We start from the raw sequence: 25879 nt of genomic DNA, 5'->3' as shown, positions 1-25879 counted from the left end.
TCCACATTTTTTCCTTTGTTTATCATTCTTCCAATTTGACTTACTTTTTTATGATGGGAAGACAGAACAGACGCCTCTAAAATGGGCTCCAAATCTCCTTGGTGGCTGTCATTATCACCTCTTCTTGTACCATCCAGTTGGTGCCCTTTTCTGAGCCTTATATCTGGCTCTGGAGTCCTGCTGCACCCCAATCGGTTTTCTGTTGGCTCGTTCATGGGATACCCAAGCCTTTCTTACAAACAGATCTGTCTTTCTGTCCCCTCTTCTTGGGAGAATGGACCTTCAGGATAGTGAGTTGATCCTAAGAAGATGCAAGTTTTGAAAAAATGCATTAAAGGAGTGCTGGCGGAAAATATCAGTTATATTATCACATATCCAAACGACAGAATACTCAGCAATCAATAATAAAAGAATAATGTATTTAAAAGCTATATTTGTTGACAGGGAATATAGCCAAAAATCTCTTTTTAAATGAAAAACACAGGATACAAGACAACATGAATAATATGTTCCCACTTACATGTTATAAAAATATGTAAGTATATGTAAGTGCATATGTTCTAGAATAATTAATGAAAAATATTTAAAACCATACTCTTGGTACAGAAGAACATACGGAAGAACCTCGGGTCTGAAGTGAGAAGAATACTTACTTTGTTCTGCCTGCATTTTTTCTAACCATGTATCATATTACTTGTTTAATTTAAAAAATAGTATACAATTAGAATTTACAATTCTAAATACTAATTGTATGTATTAGAATATATGTAAGTCTATATATTATAACTGGGCTTTACATATCCAATCTCATTTAAACATCACAGTGACCCCACAGGGTATTTTTATTTCTAGTTCACAGGTAAAGGAAAACAAAATTCACCACACTTTATAAAAAATAAACAGGACAAAGTCTTCAAATTTATAAGCACATATTATCCATAATATTTTGTATTCAAAAGGCTTAATGTCTTACATTTCAACTTTTTTGAGTTATTCTGAACTCTAACTAGACTACCCTGGAAGGAAGAAACTCAGGACCAAAGCATACACGTTTTACATCCATCTGGGTTCCCAGAAAGTGCTATGCACACAAATGTTTAATGAATATTTGATAATATCTCAATGCTCTTGAGTGCTAAGAACATTTTCAGAAATCATTAATTTCTCTCTAAACTGGACTGCAGCAAGTAAGTCCTAGGAGTTCAAGCTTTTCAAGTCCTTGGCACTCTACCTCTTAACTCATGATATGTAAGCTTATTTTAGACAATTAGTTGAATATCCAATAAGGATTATCACAGTCAATCCAACCAGAAATACCAAAACAGGAAGAGACCAGGGTATATGCTAGCTAATAAATTCCATGTGGTTCAAAGTTCTTAGTGGGGAAAGAAGTAGGGCAAAGTAGGAGAACCCAGATACCATAAAAAGAAGGTAACAGGTGGATTTAGTGTTCATATATGTGGATACATAGACTAAGAATTAGTCAAAGAAACAGAGTAAGAATTAGTCAACTGTTGGTTTCATAAATCATGTGAATTTGCTGTAGGATTTCTCCAAGGGCTTTCAAAGTATGTAGGGCAAGAAGAAACAAAAATCTAAAGAATACCAAAGCTGGGCATGTACCTGGGCCAAGCACATGATACTACTGAGATTATAAATTATGTTATTAATGCCCATTTCTGAAAGAGGAAACAGAATAATGGCTTCTATTTAATTATATTATTTAAAGCTCACAAAGCTATTCACACACACCATTTCATTTTGTTTCAGGGGAGAGGCAGCAAACATTTACTGAGAATCAACAAAGGTAAATTCTGTACCAGATAATTTACATGTGGTACTTCACAGCATCTTTAAATATAGCCCTCTGAGGTATTATTATCCTCCATTTTGAGGATTAGAGTTTGGATAACTTATTCAAGGTCATTAGGATTCAAAGAGAAGCAGCTGTGTTATACCCAGTTTCTGAACCTCATGAAGTTCATGTGCTTTCCACCGTGCAACAAAATTAAGACTGGGGTGAGTAAAAGATAAGAAAATGAACCCTAAGTGTAGTTGGTTTATATCACAAGAAAACTACAGAGTCAGGATCTTGATGCTCAAGCTGTAGCAAGTAGAATAAAGCTTTGTAAAGTGTTCTTGAAATATCACCACACTAGGCTAGGCACAGTGGCTCATGCCTGTAATCCCAGCACTTAGGGAGGCCAAGGTGAGAGGATTACTTGAGCCTGGGAGGCGGAGTTTGCAGTGAGCCAAGATCACGCCACCGCACTCCAGCCTGGGCAACAGAGCGAGACATTATCTTCAAAAAAAAAAAAAAAAGAGGCCAGGAGCAGTGGCTCACGCCTGTAATCCCAGCACTTTGGGGGGCCGAGACGGGCAGATCACAAGGTCAGAAGATCTAGACCATCCTGGCCAACATGGTGAAAACCTCTACTAAAAATACAAAAAATTAGTCTCTACTAAAAATACAAAAAATTAGCTGGGTGTGGTGGCGCGTGCCTGTAATCCCAGCTACTTAGGAGGCTGAGGCAGGAGAATTGCTCGAACCCGGGAGGCAGAGGCTGCAGTGAGCCGAGATCATGCCACTGCACTCCAGCCTGGCAACTCCATCTCAAAAAAAAAAAAAAAAAGAAAGAAAGAAAGAAAGAAAAGAAAAGAAAAATATCAGCACACCAAACTTCTCATCAGCAGGAGCTATATATGGAGGAATGTCGCTCATTTATGAGACTATAAACGCACGCTCGGGCAGGCACAGTGGCTCACACCTGTAATCCCAGCACTTTGGGTAGCTGTGGCAGGAGGATCACTTGAGCCCAGCAGTTCAAAACCAGCTTGGGCAACAAAGTGAGACCCATCTCTACAAAAAAAAAATTTTTTTTAATTAGCCGGGTGTGGTGGCACGTGGCTCATGGCTGTAGTCCTAGCTACTCAAGAGGCTGAAGTGGGAGGATCACTTGAGCCCAGGAGTTCGAGGTTGCACTGAGCTCTGATGGCATTACTACACTCCAGCCTGAGTAACAAAGCAAAGACCCCGTCTCGTAATAAAAAAGAAAAACTGAAAAGCTCCATTAGTTAGAATTGTTTTGTAATCCTCATCTCAGAAGAAGAAATCAAATGACAACAAATAAGAGTTCCCCAATAATTTTTAAGGATCCTCCTTAAAATAAAAAGAAGAAAATCAACTCTCCAGTAAAGTCCTGAGATCAATATACATTCCTATCAATACTGTTTTCTAAATTGACAAGTATGATAAAATAAGAATGAAGAAAATAAAGTGCTGCAAAATCTACAAAGAAATCAAATATTGGCCACTCTACAAAAAGCAGGAAGGCCTATAATATTGACTTTCAACAATAGAACTGTTGAAGCAAAAGTATTTATGTCAACCTTCAGGTTCCCATAAATTTAACAAAACAGAACACCTCAATACTAGAACACACTAGAGAACTGAAATTTACTATATGTTTTACTTTATCTGCATTCTACCTACTGAAATAAAATGAACTCCTACTAGCATGCAATGCCTTGAAGAAAAAAAAAAAAGCAAACAAGTCTAAGAGTCTAAAGCCAGAAAATGGTATTACCAGCATTATTTAACTCTATCTTGGAAGTCTTAGATAATTAAATGAGGAAAAAAAATGAGTATAAAAATTGGGGGAAAAAAGGTAAACTGTAACTATTTGCAGATTATATGACTCTTTTATCTATAAAATCCAGGAGAATCAACTAAAGAAAAAATTATAAATAAGAAAAATCATCAATGTGATGGGGCATAAAATTGATATATGGATTTCAACAGCCTTCATCCTAAAACCCCACAATATTTGGTCATTATGAAATAAGAATACATCACAATAGAAAAAAGATAAAACACTTCAAAACAAATCTTAAAATGTTACTGAGGATCTACAAAAAAAATTCTAGAAATAATGAGTTCAGGAAGAATTCAAGATCAACACTCAAATATCAATCACTTCTCTTTTCTTTCTAGAGACACAGGGTCTCACTCTGTTGCCCAGGCTGGAGTGCAATGGTGCAATCATACCTCACTGTAACCTTGAACTCCTGGGCTCAACGAATCCTCCTGCCCTCCACCTGCCAAGTACCTAGGATTACAGGTGCACACCACCATACCTGGCCTTTTTTTTTTTTTTTTTTAATTTCTTGTAGTGATGGAGTCTCGCTATGTTGCCCAGGCTGGTCTTGAACTCCTGAACTCAAGTGATCCTCTCACGTTGGCCTCCCAAAGTGCTGGGATTAAAGGTATAAGCCACTGTGCCCAGCCATCATTTACTTTTCTATATATTAACAATAAACATGTAGAAACTGAAATTTTAAACAATACCATTTACAACTGCTCCACAGAAAATTAAATACTTTAAGTATACGCTTAGCAAAATACGTATAGGCCCTATATGCTAAAAATTCCAAACTGCTGATGAAATAAATCAGAAATCTAAACAAATACAAGAGACTGAGGCAAGAGGATCACTTCAAGACCAGGAGTTTGAGACCAGCCTGGGCAACAAGACCATGTCACTAAAAAAAAATTAAAAGTTAGCTGAGTTTAGTGGCATGCACCTGTGTAGTCTAGGTACTCAAGAGAATGTGGTGAGAGAATTGCTTGAGTCCAGGAGTTCGAGGCTGCAGTGAACTATGATGACACCACTGCACTCCAGCTTGGACAACAGCATGAGACCCCATTTCTCAAAAAAAAAAAAAAAAAAACTAAACAAATAGCAATATGTTATACTATGTTCTCAGCAATATACTGACTCAGTAAAGATGTCAATTCTCTCCAAATTGTTCTATAGGTTAATACAATTCCCATCAAGATCCCAGCAAGGATTTTTGTAGATAAAAACTCACTATAAAACTTACATGGAAGGCAAAGCTCCAAAATAGCTAAAACAATCGAAAAAGACCTCACTGAAGGCCAACTACATAGCTAGTCAAGACTGTGTTGGTGTGAGCAAAAGAATACACACATAGAGTAACAGAACAGAATAGAGAACCCAGAAATGACCCACACAAGTATGCCTGTTATTTTATTGTGGTGCTATGATATCTATTGGTCTTCATCCCTGGTTCCTGGCTTTAACTCCCATAGCCTTTATTCCAGTCTTTCATTATAATGTTGGAAGTGTTAGGCCTCAGAGGCAGGCCTCTGACTTTCTCCTGCCCGCCTTCCACACTTAATGTTCCCCTGACTTTTTGACTGCGGGTCTTAAGACTCTCTCATGTAGGGTCCCATCTATGCCCTTGGGGTAGGAATGTTGATGTCATGAAGCTTCCATAAAAACCCAAGAGGACAGGGTTCAGTGAACTTCAAGACAGCTGAACACACAGAGGTTCCTGGTGGGTGGAGCATCCAGGGAGGACATGAAAGTTCCATACCCCTTCCCCCATACGTAGCCCTGCACGTCCCTTCATCTGTAACCTTTGCAATATTCTTTATAATAAACTAGTAAGCATAAATTAGTGTTTCCCTGAGTTCTGTGCGCCAGTCCAGCAAATTAATGAACCCAAAGAGGGGGCCATGGGAGCCCCAACTTGAAGCTGGTTGGTCAGAAGTTCTGGAGGCCCCGACTTATAACTGGTGTGTGTGTTAGGGGAGCAGTCTTAGGTACGGAGCCCTCAACCTGTGGGATCTGACACCAATGACCCGGAGATAGTGTCGAACTGAATTAGAGGACACTCAGGCTGGTGACTGCTGCTTGGTGTGTGGGGAAAACAACCCCATGCGTGTGATCACAGAAGTCTTCTTCTGTGTTGATTATTGCTGTGGTATGACGGTAGAGGAAAAACACAGTTTGAGGAGAGTTTTTCCCTAAACACGTTTACAAATATCCAAAGCAATTCAATAATGGAAGGATAACCTTTTCAATAAATGGTGCTGAAATAATTGAACATCCATAGACAAAAAACTTAAAAAAAAAACTTCAACCTGCAAATTTAGGTCACACTTCATGCAAAAATTAACTCAAAATGGATCATAGACTTAAATGTAAAACGCAGGCCAGGCACGGTGGCTCACGCCTGTAATCCCAGCACTTTGGGAGGCCGAGGCGGGCAGATCACAAGGTCAGGAGATTGAGACCATCCTGGCTAACACGGTGAAACCCCATCTCTAATAAAGATATAAAAAATTAGCCAGGCGTGGTGGCGGGCACCTGTAGTTACAGCTACTCGGGAGGCTGAGGCAGGAGAACGGTGTGAACCCGGGAGGCGGAGTTTGCAGTGAGCTGAGATTGCGCCACTGCACTCCAGCCTGGGCGACAGAGTGAGACTCCGTCTCAAAAAAAAAAAAAAAAAAAAAAGAGCCTGTTAAAATGTTGAAAAGACAAGTTAGACTACAAGAAAATATTTGCACATCACATAATCAACACAGACAAGACTACTATCTAAACTATATAAAGAAGTATCCAAACTAAAGAGCACAAAAACTAACAATACAACCATAAAATGGAAAATAACATGAACAAACATTTCACCAAAGAGGGTAGATATACTGATGGCAAATTATCACATGTAAAGATTTTCAACATAGGTTGGGCGTGGTGGCTCACAGGTGTAATCCAAGCGCTGTGGGAGGACAGCTTGAGGCCAAGAGTTCGAGACCAGCATGGGCAACATAGCAAGACCCCATTTCTTTAAAAAAAAAAAAAAAAACTAAAAAAATTAGCCAGGTGGGGGACTGTGGCACATGCCTACAGTCCTAGTTCCTCAGGAGGCTGAGGTGGGAGGATCACTTGAGCCCAGGAGTTTTGAGGCTGCAGGGAGAAACGCAAATTAAAAACACAATGCAATGTTACTACAAACCTAATCACAATGACTAAAATTTAAGAATGGTAACAACAAGGAGAGTGACTTCTGGCATGAATGACAGTGTAAAGGGTTCCACTGGCTTGTTCCCAAGAGAAAACTTGTAAAAACTGACCATCAAAAACCTCTGGAAATGGTCCAAAAGGCAAACAGCAAATGAAGAAACATCTATTCAAGAACACATCTAGAAAATTCGGTAAGAAAGGCAAGAGTCCGTGGTATTTGAACCCTTTTTTTCCTTCCCACTCTCTCCCAGCTCAGAAAAGAAGACTCCACTCCCTACTGAGGCAGGCAAGAACACAGCGCTCCCTCTGCCCCCAGCACCCAGACAACGGGATTTCTTCCCCAGAGATAAAAGACATCAGTACTTCCCATCCTTCCCCAGCTACCTATTGCTGAAGGTTTAGAAGTGGAGGCACCCTTCTGCCAAACCCCCACTTGTGGAATGAAGGCTCTACCTAGGGCCAGGCACACTGAAAATAATGAAACCCCAATCCTTCTTGACCCTGCTCTTGAGGAGGTAGTTCCACACCAGGAGGACCCCAGGCTACTGCCTACCTCCCACCAAGCACTCACAGCATGTCACTCAGAGAGAAACTTGTCATTGTTCCCACTCCCACACCTCTAAAGCTCAAGCTCAGACTGTTTGCCTGGGGTTAGAAGCAGATTAAAAAACAAAAAAAAAGCAACAAAACAAAACAAAACAAAAAAAACAGCACCTAATCTTTTCCCAAAGACCCTGACTTCATTTGCAACATAGCATGAAGTCAAGGCCTAAAGGTGCTCTAAAGAATAGCGGAGGCTGAAAGGCAATTGGGAAGATAATCAAGATACATGCAATTAGACAATCAAGATACAGGCTAAACTGTAGGTTAGTTTGCAGAAGTGAACCAGGGAATAAGGTATCTGGTACAATCAGACCAAAAATTAAACACTGACCCCAGAAACTATTCCTTCAAATGAGTCAGAATTTGGATTATTCTATAGAACATTTTACCCCAAGGCACTGGTTGAAATCAGTTAACTGATTGATTGAAGCAATCAGCCAGCGATTAGTGGAGTTTAAAAATTGGGTGTATTCCAGGAAAGAAAAGAAGAGAGCCCTACCAAAAGCACTGTCAACGCATCCTAACTGGGGGCATATCCATAATTACACCTTCCAGAGGAACAGTAGCAGAGGCTGAACACTACGGAGGGAAACAAACTGCACTAAATGAACCTAGTCAGTCACTAAACAAATACCGAGCAAATAACAATAACAAGCCCTGGAGGAAAAGGAACCAGTGCCCAGAACTGTTATAATGTATTATCTAACATGTTCAGTTTCCAACAAAAAATTATGAGGCATGTAAACAGAAAAGTATAGACCATACACTAAGGGAAGGGAAAACAGGCAATAAAAAATGATGAGAAACAAGATGTCAAATTTAACAGAAAAAGACTTTAACCATTATAAATGTGTTCACGGAACTAAAGGAAACCATGATTAAAGAAGTGAAGGCGGTGTGGCTTATGCCTGTAATCCCAGCACTCTGGGAGGCCGAGGCAGGCGGATCACGAGGTCAGGAGATTGAGACCATCCTGGCTAACACGGTGAAACCCTGTCTCTACTAAAAATACAAAAATTAGCCGGGCATGGTGGTGGAAGCCTGTAGTCCCAGCTACTCAGGAGGCTGAGGCAGGAGAATGGCGTGAACCTGGGAGGCGGAGCTTGCAGTGAGCCGAGATCGCGCCACTGCACTCCAGCCTGGGCGACAGAGAGAGACTCCATCTCTAAAAAAAGAATAAATAAATAATAAAAGTAAAGGAAAGCATAATGACAATATCACCTCAGATAGAGATCAATGAAGAGATGTAAACTACAAAAAAGAACCAAATAAAAATTATGAAGCTGAAAATTACAATAATGGAAATTTAAAAATAAAGGGTGGGGGGGCTCAACAGTAAACTGGAAAATCTTAGAGCTATGTGGGACACCAATAGGCACAGTTTGGTACTCTAAAAGGAGAGGAGAAAAAGTAGTAGAGGGGAAAAAAAATTCAAAGAAATAATGGCTGAAAACTCCACAAATGTACTGAAAACAATAAACCACACATCCAGGAAACTCAATATATTTTATCTCAGAGAAATGCAAGGACATCCAGACAGATGCCTCACAGTAAAAATGTTGAAAGTCAAAGTCAAGGAGAAAATCTTAAAAGCAGCAAGAACCAAATGACTCATTATTTTAAAATGGAACCCAGTAAGATTAGCAGCTGACTTCTAAGCAGAAACAATGGCAGACAGAAAACAATGAGATAACATAATCAAAGTGTTCAAATAAAAGAAAAAAAAAACCTGTCAACCAATCTTATATCTAGCAAAACTACGTTTCAAAACTGAAGGCGAAACAGACCTTCTCAGATTTTAAAAAGCAATAAAACAGATTTTGTTCCTGGAAGATCCCCCTTAAAAGAAATGCAAAAGCCTGAAAGCAAGTGACCTCAAACAGCAATTCAAATCCACGTACCACCCACCACCGCCCAACAAAAAAGAAAGAGTACCTGTAATTATATAAATGTTTACCTTTTGTCTTAACTGATTTTGAAAAGCCAATTGTATGAAGTGATACATATATTGCAACCCCTAAGTTTTGGTATGCTGTGTTTTTGTCTCGATATTTTCTAATTTACCTTGTGATTTTTGACCCAATGGTTAAGTGTGTTAATTTCCACATATTTGTGAATTTTCCAGTTCTCATTCTCATATTTCCACTTTCATTCCATTGTGATTAGAAAAGGCACTTTGTATAATTTCAATCTTTTTAAATTTATTAAGACTAATTTTATGGCATAGTATATGGTCTATCCTGAAGAATGTTCTATGTGCACTTGAGAAAAATAGCTACTGAGTGGAGTATACATGTCTATTAGGCCCAACTGGTTTACAGCGGTGTTAAAGTCTTTTATTTCTTTGTTTTGTTTTGTTTTGTTATTTTTTTGGGCGGGGGGTGGGGGCAGTGGAGTTAGTGGGGGAGACAAGGTCTTACTCTGTTGCCCAGACTAGAGTGCAAGGACATGATCACAGTTCACTGCAACCTCAAACTCCTGGGTTCAAGCAATCTTCCTCTTCCCACCTCAGCCTTCCAAGTAGCTGGGACAACAGGAGTGCAACAACATGCCCAGCTAATTTTTTAATTTTTAGTAGAGACAAGGTCTCACTATTTATCCAGGCTGGTCTCAAACTCCTGAGCTCCAGCAATCCTCCCATTTCAGTCTCGTAAAATGTTAGGATTATAGGCGTGAGCCACCACGCCTATAATTCTACTCTACTTCTAACTAGACTAGATCTGTCTAGTTGTTCTATCCATTATTGAAAGTGGCATATTAAAGTCTCCAGTTATTATTTTAGATCTGTCTGTTGCTCAATGAGGTCAATATTTGCTTCAGGTTATTTGGAGCTCTGATGTTCAGTATATACATGTTTATAATTGTTATATCTTCTTGGTGTATCGACTCTTCTATTTAATGCTCTTCCTTGTCTCTTATAAGAGGGTTTTTTTTGTTTTTTGTTTTTTGTTTTTGAGGCAGTCTTGTTCTGTCGCCCAGGGTGGAGTGCAATGGCTTGATCTCGGCTCACTGCAACCTCCGTCTCCCTGGTTCAAGCAATTCTTCTGCCTCAGCCTCCTGAGTAGCTGGGATTACAGGCACAGACCACCATGCCCGGCTAATCTTTGTATTTTTAGTAAAGATGAAGTTTTACCTCAAGTGATCCACACACCTCAGCCTCTCAAAGTGCTGGGATTACAGGCATGAGCCACCACACCCAGCCTCTTAATAATAAGTGTTTATAAGAGTTTTTAACTAAAAATCTATCTTGTCTGATATTAGCAAACTGTCCCAGCTCTCTTTTAGTTACTATTTGCATGTGATAACTCTTTCAGTCCTTTCACTTTCAACCTATACATGTCCTTAGACCTAAAATAGATCATATTTTTTAGATCATGTCATTTTTTTTAATCCATCAGGAAGATGAGGAAGGAAACTGGGTAAGTGAAAACAAGCATAGGAAGAAGACTTATTTTTATTTTACATTCTTTAGTAACTTTTGAATTTTGGACTGCAGGTACAAGGGATCTTCAAAAAGTTCGTGTAACATGTTTTATGAAAACACTATGCATGAATTTCGATAAAATTTTGCACCAAAATAAGCTGGTACTAACTTGTTATAACACATCTGAACAAGATGTAGTTTGAGGCACTAAGAAGGATAAGACATTGGTTTGAAAAGCACCCTAACAGAGCAACATGAATTCTGCTAAAATTGAAGCAAGAACAAAACATCAAATTTATGGTGAAGTTTGAGTGGAAGAATGGTAAAATCACTGGTGCTTTACGAAAACTTTATAGAAACAATGCCCCTAAGAAATCAGCAGTTTATAAATAGGACAATTCATTGTAAGAAGGGACAAGATGATACTGAAGATGAAGCCTGCAGTAGCAGACTATCAACATAAATTTTTTAGGAAAAAATTCATCCCGTTTGTAAATGTAGAGATCCAATGATTAACAGCACAAACAACAGCCAAGACCATAGACATATAAATTCATTCAGCGTATACAAATCTAACAAATTTAAGTTGAACAAACTTTCTGCTTGATGGGTACTAAAACCATTGTGCTCAGATCGGCCACAGACAAAAGCAGTGCCTTCAATGCAAATTTTAAACAAGTGGCAACAAGAGCATGTGGAATTTCTTTGAAAAATTTTAACAGGAGATGAAACATGACTTTACCAGTGTGATCCTGAAGACAAAGAAAAAAACAAAGCAATGGGTACCAAGAGATGAAAGTGATCCAGTTAGAGCAAAAGCAAACCCATCAAGAGTAAAGGTCATGACAAAAGCTTTTTGGAATGCTCAAGGAATCTTGTTGACTTTCACCACCACAAGGTTCCTGCTCATTCCTCTCAAATGGGCAGTTTTGCTAGGGTTTCAATGGGAAATCACAGGGCATCCACCAAACAGGGCTGATTGGCTCCTTCTGACTTCTTTTTGTTTCCAAACCTTAAAAAAAAATTTAAAGGGCACCCATTTTTCTTTAATTAATAATGCAAAAAAAAGACTGCACATACTGATATGGTTACAGGACTTCTTTAGGAGTGGACTAAATGGCTAGCATTATTGCTTACAAAATTTTCTTGAACTCGATAGAGCTTATATTGAGAATAAAGTTTATATTTTGTACTTTTATCTTTTAATTCCATTTTTCCACAAACTTTTTGAGGTCCCCTCATATCTATCCAAAGATAAATATAAAAGGATGTTTTAATTGTAAGGTTAGCAAATAATGAAAATAGTTCCAAACATTAAAATAGTGCTTTTATTACCAGAAAGTATAAGGCACCATTTAAGAATTTTCAAGTAGGTCAGATGTGGTGGCTCACACCTGTAATCCCAGCATTTTGGGAGGCCAAGGCAGGTGGATCACTTGAGGTCAGGAGTTCAAGATCAGCCTGGTCAACATGGTGAAACCCCATCTCTACAAAAAAATACAAAAATTAGCTGGTCGTGGCGGTACGCGCCTATAGTTCCAACTACTAACCAGCCAGGGTGACAGAGCCAAAGACTCTGTCTCGGAAAACAACAACAACAAAAAAAGCTGGACGTGGTGGCTCACACCTGCAATCCCAGCACTTTGGGAGGCCGAGACGGGCAAATCACGAGGTCAGGAGATCAAGACCATTCTGGCTAATGTGGTGAAACCCTGTCTCTACTAAAAATACAAAAAATTAGCCAGGTGTGGTGGCGGCTGCCTGTAGTCCCAGCTACTCGGGAGGCTGACAGGAGAATGGCATGAACCTGGGAGGCACAGCTTGCAGTGAGCCAAGATCGTACCACTGCACTCCAGCCTGGGCAACAGAGCAAGACTCCGTCTCAAAAAAAAAATAAAGAAAAAAAAAGACTTTACAAGCATTTTATCCCACATAAAACATAACAGCAAAATAAACATTCCTTTCTGCATTCAGATAAGGACCATCCTATAACCTCTATCCAACATAAATTTGAGCTAAACATGATCAGTGGTCTCATCCGTTGGGTGGGACAGGCATACACAATGACACAGTCTGGAAAAAATAAAAGGCTGATCATAAAGTGACAATTCCCAGAGTCCTGTTTTTTAATGTAATAAAAAAGAATTTTATCTCCTTTTTCTTGTATATAACATAGAAAAGCCTATTCATCAAATGCAAGACTCTTAAGCCAGATCTTTAATATGCAGATAGAAATCAATAATAAGTGATTAATTTTTCAACAGTTCAAGATAACTCATATTAATAACAGTACCTGGAAATTTGAGTTGTATGGGTTTTTTTTAATTTAATATTTTTAGAGATAGGGTCTCGCTCTGGAGTGCAGTGGCACAATCACAGCTCACTGTAACCTTGAATTTCTGCGCCCAAGCAATCCTCCCGCCTCAGCCTCCATCCAGAGAAGCTAAGACTACAGGTGTGTGCCCACCACACCCAGCTAATTTTTAATTTTTTGTAGCACTGGAGTCTCACTCTGTTGCCCAGGCTGGTTTTGAACTACTGGCCTCAAGTGATCCTCCCATCTCAGCCTCCCAAAGTGCTTACAGGAATGAGCTAATGTGCCCAGTATTTTAGAGAATTTAAACTATTGCCTCCAAAGCTACTTGATGTAATTTAAGACTCATAGAATTTCCTTTTTTTTTTTTTTTTTAGACAGTGTCTCGCTCTGTTACCCAGGCTGGAGTGCAGTGACACAATCTTGGCTCCCTGTTTTGTTTGTTTTTTTTTTTTTTTTTTTTTGGTAGAGATGGGGTTTCACCATGCTGGCCAGGCCGGTCTCAAACCCCTGACCTCAAGAGATCCTCCAGCCTTGGCGTCTCAAAATGCTGGGACTACAGGCATGAGCAACCACATCTGGCCCTCAAGACTCATAAAATTTCTTACATAAGGAAAATTTTGAATGTTTCCCCAAGAGCTATAGTTTGCAAATCCCTCTAGGACTGCTATATTCTCCCTTAATAAGAGAGTAGCATAACTAAACCCAGCAACTCCCAACTCTTCACAAACAAAAAAATAAAATCGAAAAGTAAAAATATTTGATCCTGAAGTAAAGAAGTAAATCCTGAATCCTGAAGTAAAAGAAGGCTGCTATCACACTTGCCTTGCTTTTGTATTCAGTCAGCCCTCTATATCAATGGGTTCTGCATCTGTGGATTCAACCAACCACAGATGGAAATTATCCAGATTTTTAAAATTACATCTATTCTGAACATGTAGACTTTTTTCCCTAAACAATACAGTATAGTAACTATTTACAGGGCATTTACATTGTATTTGGTACTACAAGTAATCTAGACATGATTTACAATATACAGGAAGATGTGCATAGGTTATATGCAAACAGTATGCCATTCTCTATCAGGAACTTGAGCATCCACAGATTTTGGTATCCATGGGAGGTCCTGGAACCAATCCCCCATGGATACCAAGGGATGACTGTATTCTACTCAGAACTTAGAATTACTGTGCATCTCTGAATGCTCTCGCTCTTTCAAAATTAGCCATCTAGTGGTTACCTGCCTTATGGGTGGGGAATAAGGCTCAGAGGTAGATTTCTAAACATAGAAAAAAGTGGCAGCTGGGCACAGTGGCTCACGCCTGTAATCCCAGCACTTTGGGAGGCCCAGGTGGGCAGATGGCTTGAGCCCAGGAGTTCAAGACCAGCCTGGGCAACACGGCAAGACCCCGTCTCTACAAAAAATGCAAAAATAAGCCAGGCGTGGTGGTGTGCACCTGCAGTCCCAACTACTCAGGACACTGAGGTGGGAGGATCACTTGAGCTTAAGAGTTCGAAGCTGCAAGCAGCTGTGATCGCACCACTGCACTTCAGCCTGCAGATAGCAAGATGCTATCTTAAAAAAAGAGAGAGAGAAAAGTGACAAAAAACAGACCCTGGCTCTCACAATTCTCTGACTCCTCATTGGGAGTTCAACAATCATAAGATTTTGTCTTTTTTTTTTTTTTTTAACTTTTCAGTCAAGTCCAGCCTAGAGGTAATAAAATTCTTTTTGAAAGAGATATAGTTCAAATTTTCAAGAAGACACTCTTAACCTATTCCATTCATCTTTAGCTAACATTATTTTATGTAACATATCTACTTTCACAAAGTCTGGTCCATTTTTTAAAATGATTTACCTAGGAAAAAAGAACTCTAGCACTAAAGAAAATCACTTAATTGCATGCATAGTCATTCCATCAAACCTGACATTTGTTATTTTACAATAGTCTCCAGGGCTTTTTCATTCCAAACAGGTTATGTGTCCCAAAGGCATTCTCTATGGCAAACTATGAATTCCCCATTGGTTGTCTAGTAGTCATAAGCCTGTAAGTTGAACATAATTAAACCATAGCATTGTTTACCTGCCTTCTGTTTTCCTATTTAATGACTGAAGGCTTTTTTCCTTTCCAAATTATATTCTGTAACTTGCTGCTGCAGCAATCATCTATCTGATTTGCTAACACTATAGGTTCACTTGCTACAGTGGACAGTATTACACAACACTATTGCCAAAGATATTCCTCCCTCTTCCTAAGCCCCCATACTTAATCCATTAGTAAATAATACATGGATTTTATCTCCCAAAATATCTCTCAATTTATTTCCCTTTCTTTTTCTCTTCCCTGCCACGATCTTAGCTAAACCACCAATATCTCTGACCTACAATACTTTGATAATCCCCTAACAGGCCTCCCTATCTTCTACTCTCATACCTGCAGTTTCCTCTCTTTATTTAGCAGCCAAAGTGCTCTTTCAAACAGAAAAATCATGTCACTCCCCTGCTAAAATCCCTCCAGATTTTATTCCTTGTGCAAAAGGAAGCCAAATCTTTACCATAATTCCCACAAGGCCCTTAATGATTTTGCCCCACCAACCTCTCCAACCTCAACTTATAAAGCTCCCTAATTGACTCACTATTCTTTTGATCCTTTTCCATACCAATCTTGATCAACATCAGGCCCTAGAAACATGCCTGGGAACTTAACTAGCTAGCTATCCCTTACCATTTAAGCTCCCAGGTAAAAGGTCACCTTTTCAGGAAGCCCTTACCTGATGACCCTTCACACTAATCATTCTAACACTTGACACAGTTTAATTTCCTTCACAGTCCTTATCACTCTCTCAAATATTTATTTTCCTATTAATTATCTGTCTTTCTCAACTAAACCACCAGCCTCTTAAGTGTCAAATCTTGTTTGTCTTGTTCACCATATGTATCTAAAACAGGATCTGTCACACAGTACACACACATACATACGTAAAACAGGATCTGTCACACAGTACACACCCATACATATCTAGAACAGGATCTGTCACACAGTACGCACCCTCAAGATCTGCTTAATGTGTAAACAAATGAAGTTTCTATCAGAAATTCCCTGGCGGTGTGCACTGATTGTAGCCTCTCAAAATTCATATGTTAAGTCCTAACCCCCAGTACTTTACAATGAGACTGTATTTGGAAATAGAGGCTTTAGAGAGGTAATCAAGGTTAAATGAAGTTACAAGGTGGGGGGCCTAATCCACTATGACTGATGTCCTTGTAAGAAGGGACACCAGGGAGGAATACATGCCGAGAGGAAAGGCCCTGTGAGGACAGAGAGAAGGCAACAATTGCAAGCCAAGGAGAGGGGTGATAGGAGAAACCAAACCTGCTGACATGTTGATCTTGAAACTCTAGCCTCCAGAACTGTGAGAAAATACATTTCTGTCATTTAAGCCACCCAGTCTGCAGTACTTTATGGCAGGCCTAGCAAATCAATACACTTGGCTTTCAACAGAATAGCACATCACTTTAGCATTTTTCAGCAGAAATAACTGAAAAGTTACACCTAAAAGCTTACCATTCAAGGTAGGCATCATCATAATCCTTTATACAGCCACTTAAAATTTAACTTCTTTTTTTTTTTTTTTTTTTTTTTTTTGAGATGGAGCCTCGCTCTTGTCGCCCAGGCTGGAGTACAACGATGCAATCTCAGTTCACTGCAACCTCTGCCTCCCGGGTTCAAGCAATTCTCCTGCCTCAGCCTTCTGAGCAGCTAGGATTACAGGCATGTGCCACCACGACCAGTTAATTTTTTGTATTTTTAGTAGAGACGGGGTTTCACCATGTTGGCCAGGCTGGTCTCGAACTCCTGACCACAGGTGATCTACCCACCTCAGCCTCCCAAAGTGCTGGGATTACTGGCGTGAGCCACTGCGCCCAGCTAATTTAACTTTTAAACATATAATAAGGAACTTAAGGAAACTGCATGTGTGATTGAGGTCATAAAAAGTCAGGGCTCATAACACTCTAAAGAAGGCTCAACAAACTTTTTCTATAATAAAAGGCCAGGTTATAAATATTTTAGGTTTCGTGGGCCACAAAAGGTCTCTCCTACAAAAAACTCAACTCAGCTAGTGCAGTACGAAAGTGGTCAGACAATATGTAAATGAATTAATGTGGCTGTGTTCCAATAAAACTTTATTAACACTGAGATTTCCATTTCATATAATTTTCATTCATCTATCACAAAATATTATTTTGTTTAAACTATTTTTAAATGTAAACACCAATCTTTGCTCATGAGCCATACAAAAACAGGTAGATACCTAGGGGCTAGCTATAGTTTGCTAACCCTGCCCTAAGGCAATCATTTTACTTTCAGAGAGGGAAATCTCAAGGCTTCTCCACATAGCTACAATTTACACAGCATCCCACTGGCTAGACTAGAAGCATATGCACCTACCTGTGTAACTACTACTATAATGACCTTGACCCATTGTTTCTTATTTACTTGTGTCTCCCATTAGACTACACACAAAGACATAAAGGCAGAGAGCAGTACCTTCATCATTTTTTATGTTCAGAGCTAAGTAATGTTTCTGATGCACAGTAAATTTTCAACTGTCTTCTGAAAGAATTCATGTTTTACTGTTCTTTGACTTAAAATTCCTCTTCCAACTGCACTACTGCCCCTCTAAAATAAAATTTTTTGAAGTTTTTTTAAAGTTATTTTCCCAAAAAATTTTATGGCAGCATAAAATTATCACAAAAGAAATTTTGCTGAATATAATGACTCACACAAGAAATGTTATTCTTTGAAAACAAATAATCTCCCCAAATACGTTTAACAGACAAACTTTTTGTTGTTATTAATGCTCCTGTTAATTCTCATTTTCGAGAAAAATACTCCTTTGTTCTTCAAAGGAAATATAAATCAATCTAAAAATTCAGTCCCAGTCACAATAGAGAAAAATATCCAAAATGGTTTCTTCAACCAACACAAAAAATCTGTCTCTTAAGCATACTCACTCCTTTAATAAATATGTGTGAGGCTGACAAGATAGTTTTGAGTGGAAAAGTTCATCCACCTCCAAAAAGTGAAAGAAGGTCAAAGGGGGACCAGCATAAACCACTAGCAATTCAAGATAAGATGGTCTCTGCTGGCTGGAGAATTCATTTAATTACCTTTATTTTATTATTTTAGGCTCTGGAATTCTGCCAAACTCTCTTTAAAGAAAAAAATAGGAAGGAGAAACTCCTTGGGGAAGGAAAAAAATGAATGGTTTTCTCTAAAATGAGAAATTACAGGGCTTCCGCTTTTCTGGCTCAATACAGAGTTAAATTTACAAACAAAACACAGAAATTACTAAAACTTTTTTTTGAGACAAGGTCTCACTCTGTCACCCAAGCTGGGCACAGTAGTGCAATCACAGCTCATACTGCAGCCTCAATTTCCCAGATTCAAGTGATCCTCCCACCTCAGTTTCCCGGGTAGCTGGGACCACAGGCACATGTACCACCATGCCTGGTTAACTTTTTTTTTTTTTTTTTTTGTAGAGACAGGGTTTCTTCATGTTGCCCAGGCCGGTCTCAAACTCCTGGGCTCAAGCAATCCATCCATCTCAGCCTCCCAAAGTACTGGGACTACAGGCAAGAGCTACCACACCCAGCCATAAACTACTAAAACTAATAAGGTAGGAGTACAAGAGAGTAACACATTAAAATCAAATCAAGTAGTGGTAATGCTGTGACATTTATTCCCACCTCTGCCTTAGTATGTAGAAGAGAAAAGAACCAATTATCAAAAAAAGGGACCTTCATACATGGCAACTGTAATAAGTAATGGACAAAATCTTAAATTGGAAGCATGAATATGCAAGGAACAGGAGTGATGCTGTAAAGGGTCAGTCTGGGCCAGGCGCGGTGGCTCCGCCTGTAATCCTAGCACTTTGGGAAGCCAAGATGGGCAGATCACTTGAGGTCAGGAGTTCAAGACCAGCCTGGCCAACATGGTGAAACCCCATCTCTACTAAAAATACAAAAAATTACCCAAGCGTGAGGCTGGGGCACAAGAATTGCTCGAACCCAGGAGGTAGAGGTCACAGTGAGCCAAGATCACATCACGGCACTCCGGCCTGGGTGACAGAGTGAGACTGTGTCTCCAAAAAATATATAAACAGTCAGTCTGTGTGACAACTACAGGAAGATTAGCAAACAACTCACTGGTGTACTTCTTTTCCAAAATTTCATTAAGGGTTTTTCTATCTGGTAAACTTGGAAATGATCATAAATAACATGAAGACAACAAACTACCAATTCTAGAGGGAAATGACTTAATTTGAAACACACTCAGCAGAAAACCTAAACCCTGATAATTAACATGTATTTTCCACATGACAATACTGTAAGAAGAAAAACAACAACAAAAAACCCCACAAATAACTTCAGTCTTCTCTCAAAACAAAACAACTTCAACTATAAAAGGTACACTGAGATGTACATAAACTCTATATCTGAGGAACAAGTATTTGGGCACTCTGCAAATATAACATATACAGGCTACAATTTCAAACAGCAATAATTATATATTCCTAACATAAATATATGCTGTCAGGTGCCCATTATCTCATTTTTTCTTCATAACAACCTGAAGGATTCAACACCTCATTTCTGCAACTGAAGAATTCAAGGCTCACAGTTTGTGCAGGTTGCTCAGTCTCATGGCTGGTAAGTGGAAGAAAAGTTCAAAATCGGGCCCTTCTGGCTTTTCACTCAGCCATAATGCCTGGTGGACACGAAAACAGGCCCATTGTGTAGACACTAAATCTGACCAAATTTTCTGAATCAAAAACAAACTATATGGAAACTGAACAACCTGCTCCTGAATGACTACTGGGTACATAACGAAATGAAGGCAGAAATAAAGATGTTCTTTGAAACCAACAAGAACAAAGACATAACATACCAGAATCTCTGGGACACATTCAAAGCAGTGTGTAGAGGGAAATTTATAGCACTAAATGCCCACAAGAGAAAGCAGGAAAGATCTAAAATTGACACCCTAACATCACAATTAAAAGAACTAGAGAAGCAAGAGCAAACACATTCAAAAGCTAGCAGAAGGCAAGAAATAACTAAGATCAGAGCAAAACTGAAGGAAATAGAGACACAAAAAACCCTTCAAAAAATCAATGAATCCAGGAGCTGGTTTTCTGAAAAGATCAACAAAATTGATAGACCACTAGCAAGACTAATAAAGAAGAAAAGAGAGAAGAATCAAATAGACACAATAAAAAATGATACAGGGGATATCACCACCAATCCCACAGAAATACAAAGTATCACCAGAGAATACTATAAACACCTCTACGAAAATAAATTAGAAAATCTAGGAGAAATGGATAAATTCCTTGACACATACACCCTCCCAAGACTAAACCAGGAAGAAGTTGAATCTCTGAATAAACCAGTAACAGGCTCTGAAATTGAGGCAATAATTAATAGCTTACCAACCAAAAAAAGTCCAGGACCAGATGGATTCACAGCCGAATTCTACCAGAGGTACAAGGAGGAGCTGGTACCATTCCTTCTGAAACTATTCCAATCAATAGAAAAAGAGCGAATCCTCCCTAACTCATTTTATGAGGCCAGCATCATCCTGATACCAAAGCCTGGCAGAGACACAACAAAAAAGAGAATTTTAGACCAATATCCCTGATGAACATCGATGCAAAGATCCTCAATAAAATACTGGCAAACCGAATCCAGCAGCACATCAAAAAGCTTATCCACCATGATCAAGTGGGCTTCATCCCTGGGATGCAAGGCTGGTTCAACATACGCAAATCAATAAACGTAATCCAGCATATAAACAGAACCAGCAACAAAAACCATATGATTATCTCAATAGATGCAGAAAAGGCCTTTGACAAAATTCAACAATGCTTCATGCTAAAACTCTCAATAAATTAGGTATTGATGGGACGTATGTCAAAATAATAAGAGCTATTTATGACAAACCCACAGCCAATATCATACTGAATGGGCAAAAACTGGAAGCATTCCCTTTGAAAACTGGCACAAGACAGGGATGCCCTCTCTCACCACTCCTATTCAACATAGTGTTGGAAGTTCTGGCCAGGGCAATTAGGCAGGAGAAGGAAATAAAGGGTATTCAATTAGGAAAAGAAGAAGTCAAACTGTCCCTGTTTGCAGATGACATGACTGTATATCTAGAAAACCCCATTGTCTCAGCCCAAAATCTCCTTAAGCTGATAGGCAACTTCAGCAAAGTCTCAGGATACAAAATCAATGTGCAAAAATCACAAGCATTCTTATAAACCAATAACAGACAAACAGAGAGCCAAATCATGAGTGAACTCCCATTCACAATTGCTTCAAAGAGAATAAAATACCTAGGAATCCAACTTACAAGAGACGTGAAGGACCTCTTCAAGGAGAACTACAAACCACTGCTCAATGAAATAAAAGAGGACACAAACAAATGGAAGAACATTCCACGCTCATGGGTAGGAAGAATCAGTATCGTGAAAATGGCCATACTGCCCAAGGTAATTTATAGATTCAATGCCATCCCCATCAAGCTACCAATGACTTTCTTCACAGAATTCGAAAAAACTACTTTAAAGTTCATATGGAAGCAAAAAAGAGCCCACATTGCCTAGTCAATCCTAAGCCAAAAGAACAAAGCTGGAGGCATCATGCTACCTGCCTTCAAACTATACTACAAGGCTATAGTAACCAAAACAGCATGGTACTGGTACCAAAACAGAGATATAGACCAGAACAGAGCCCTCAGAAATAATGCCGCATATCTACAACTATCTGATCTTTGACAAACCTGACAAAAACAAGAAATGGGGAAAGGATTCCCTATGTAATAAATGGTGCTGGGAAAACTGGCTAGCCATATGTAGAAAGCTGAAACTCGATCCCTTCCTTACACCTTATACAAAAATTAATTCAAGATGGATTAAAGACTTAAATGTTACACCTAAAAACATAAAAACCCTAGAAGAAAACCTAGGTAATACCATTCAGGACATAGGCATGAGCAAGGACTTCATGTCTAAAACACCAAAAGCAATGGCCAAAATTGACAAATGGGATCTAATTAAACTAAAGAGCTCCTGCACAGCAAAAGAAACTACCATCAGAGTGAACAGGCAAACTACAGAATGAGAGAAAATTTTTGCAATCTACTCATCTGACCAAGGGCTAATATCCAGAATCCACAATGAACTCAAACAAATTTACAAGAAAAAAACAAACGACCCCATCAAAAAGTGGGCGAAGGATATGAACAGACACTTCTCAAAAGAAGACATTTATGCAGCCAAAAGACACATGAAAAAATGCTCATCATCATTGGCCATCAGAGAAATGCAAATCAAAACCACAATGAGATACCATCTCACACCAGTTAGAATGGCAATCATTAAAAAGTCAGGAAACAACAGGTACTGGAGAGAATGTGGAGAAATAGGAACACTTTTACACTGTTGGTGGGACTGTAAACTAGTTCAACCATTGTGGAAGTCAGTGTGGCGATTCCTCAAGGATCTAGAACTAGAAATACCATTTGACCCAGCCATCCCATTACTGGGTATATACCCAAAGGATTAGAAAACATGCTGCTATAAAGACACATGCACACGTATGTTTATTGCAGCACTCTATTCATAATAGCAAAGACTTGGAACCAACCCAAATGTCCAACAATGATAGACTGGATTAAGAAAATGTGGCACATATACACCATGGAATACTATGCAGCCATAAAAAAGGATGTGTTCATGTCCTTTGTAGGGACATGGATGAAGCTGGAAATCATCATTCTCAGCAAACTATCGCCAAGGACAAAAAACCAAACACCGCATGTTCTCACTCATAGGTGGGAATTGAACAATGAGAACACATGGACACAGGAAGGGGAACATCACACACCAGGGCCTGTTGTGGGGTTGGGGGAGGGGGGAGGGATAGCATTAAGAGATATACCTAACGTTAAATGATGAGTTAATGGGGGCAGCACACCAACATGGCACATGTATACATATGTAACAAACCTGCATGTTGTGCACATGTACCCTAAAACTTAGAATATAATAAAAAATAAATAAATAAATAAGAACACATGGTTTAACTAGAAATATATTTTCCAAACCTGTAAACGTATGTATTCGAAAGATACCTTTTAAAAATGGAATTTAATGACTCACAAAAAAGAAAGAAGAAACTCTGATCCAATAATTGTACTGATAATTAAGAAAAATAAAGAATGCAGGTCTCAAGAGTTTAACTGCTCTCCCGGTTATATCCAGGAGCATGCTGTCTCAAGGGAAGCCTCAGTTTCTCCACCTATATATAAGGGAGCATCTGTGAATGATAATCTTAATTAACAACATTAAATATATATTTAGATTGTACCATAGTAAGATAAAGTCAAGCCCGTGTTAGCTACCTGTACCTAAGAACCTCAATAAACTATTACATAAAGTTCTGAAGTAATCAAGAAGATTCAGATAGCAAACAGTGATTTTTGAACAAAACCAACAGTAGGGAAGCTTACTACCACTTCAAAGAACCAGTGAAAAGTTGTTTTTTTCTAAGTAAAATTACACAGATAACTGGTGCTACTCTTGTCTAGAAAGCCACAAAATAAACTGCAGCAAACCTCCACTGTAAATCTAACAAGGTTTCCCATTGTGAAACTTTACTGCATATCAAGAATTATCTAAAATGGCCTTGATCCCAATAATTGTACTCTTTACTGTTTCTCCTTGAATTTTATCCTAAAGCAATACAAAAGGGAAAAACTACACACACGAAAGTATTTATTAAGGCAGGGGAAAATGGAAGCAATTAATGAGTAACAGAAAAATAAAGTACATAATAAATTCATTTTCTCATTTTAATATTAGGGAGCATTCAAAAACAGCATGAAGGTTGTTTATGTTATCTTAAAACATAAAACAAAATTATTACACCTAGATAAAACTAAGTTTTACAACTATATAAAAGTGTATGCATAAATACAAAAGTTAGAAAGGCATACCATTTACCCAAATGAGTTAAAAACCTATGTGCACACAAAAACTTGCATACAAGTGTTTATAGTAGCTTTATTCATAACTGCCAAAACTGGGAAGTAACCAAGATAGTCTTTAATAGGTCAATGAATAAACAAACTGTGGTACACATCCATACAACAGTGTACTATTCAGCAATAAAAAGAAATGAGCTATGAAGCCATGAAAAGCCATGGAGAACCTTAAGTGTATATTGCCAATGGAAAGAAATCAATCTGAAAAGATTACATATTATATGACTCCAATTATATGACATTTTGGAAAAGACAAAACTAAGGAGACAGTAAAAAGATCAGTGGTTGGCAGGGATTTAGGGATGAGTAGATGAAACACTGAGTATTTAGGGCAGTGAAACTCTTCTGTGATAACTGTAATAGTGGATATCTTTCATACATGTGTCAAAACCCACTGAATGTACAACACACAGAGTGAACCCTAATGCAAAACTATGCAATTTAATTAAAAATGTATTAACATCAGCTCATCAACTGTAACAAATGTACCACACTAATGCAAGATGTTAGTAACAGGAAACTGGTGGTACCAAGCAGCGGGTAGATATATGGGAACTCTGTAGTTTTCACTCAATTTTTCTATAATATAAAAATGCTCAAAAAAAGTCTAAGCTTTTTTTTTTTTAAATGAACTTGGTGTTTTTTGTTTTTGTTTTCAGACCAAGTCTCACTCTGTCATGCAGGTTAGAGTGCAGCTGCACAATCTCGGCTCACTGCAACCTCTGCCCCGCGGGTTCCAGCGATTCTCCTGCCTCAGCCTCTCAAGTAGCTGGGATTACAAGCACACGCCACCACGCCCGGCTAATTTTTGTATTTTTAGTAAAGACAGGGTTTCACCATGTTGGCCAGGCTGGTCTCAAACTCCTGACCTCAGGTGATCTGCCCAGCTCGGCCTCCTAAAGGGCTGGGATTACAGGCATGAGCCACCGAACCCGGCCAAAAGGAATAAAATTTTGATATATGCTATAACATGTACGCTATGTGAAATAAACCAGACACAAAAAGACAAATGCTATATGATTCCATTTATATGATACTTAGAACAGGCAAACTGATAGCGTCAGAAAGTGCAATAGAACTTACCAGGAACTGGGAGAAGAGAACAATGAGGAGTTATTGTATAATGCGCATAGTTTCTGATTGGGATCATAAAGTAGTTCTGGAACTAGGTAGTGTGATGATTGTACAACATTGTGAATATATCTAATGCCACTGAATTGTACCCTTTAAAATGGTTAATATAGTAAATTTTATGTTACGTGTATTTTCCCACAATTTAAAAAAAGGAATCTGGCCCAGCACAGTGGCTCCCAGAACTTTGGGAGGCTGAAGCGGGAGAAAGTTCGAGACCAGCTTAGACAACATAATAAGATGCCGCCTCTACAAAACATCAGCCACGCAGTGTCACATGCCTGTAGTCCCAGCTACTTGGGAGAGTGAGGGAGGAGGATCGCTTGAGCCCAGGAGTTTGAGGCTTCAGTAAGCCATGATCGCATCACTGCACTCCAGCCTGGGCAACATTAAGACCCTGTCTCTAAACAAACAAATAAAATAAGGAATCTGAAATATTAAAATGTATGTTTTATTGTTA

General features: G+C 38.8%; 1 protein-coding gene across 11 annotated transcripts in view; it reads right to left on the bottom strand.

The window, feature by feature from the left end:
* Window positions 1-25879, bottom strand: part of ADIPOR2 (adiponectin receptor 2) — a 121586-nt gene that overhangs the window by 33869 nt on the left and 61838 nt on the right. For all 11 annotated transcript variants that reach the window (XM_054662989.2, XM_016922723.4, XM_009424601.5 and 8 more), the window contains one exon: window positions 45-301. In XM_054662989.2, the coding sequence (XP_054518964.1) occupies window positions 45-215 (171 nt within the window). In that variant the 5' untranslated portion in view covers window positions 216-301. The remainder of the gene's footprint in view (window positions 1-44; window positions 302-25879) is intronic.

Source organism: Pan troglodytes, chromosome 10 (genome assembly GCF_028858775.2).
Source record: "Pan troglodytes isolate AG18354 chromosome 10, NHGRI_mPanTro3-v2.0_pri, whole genome shotgun sequence".
Classification (NCBI taxonomy): Eukaryota; Metazoa; Chordata; class Mammalia; order Primates; family Hominidae; genus Pan; species Pan troglodytes.
Note: the sequence above shows the minus strand (reverse complement) of the source record. Positions and strands in the feature narration are given on the sequence as shown.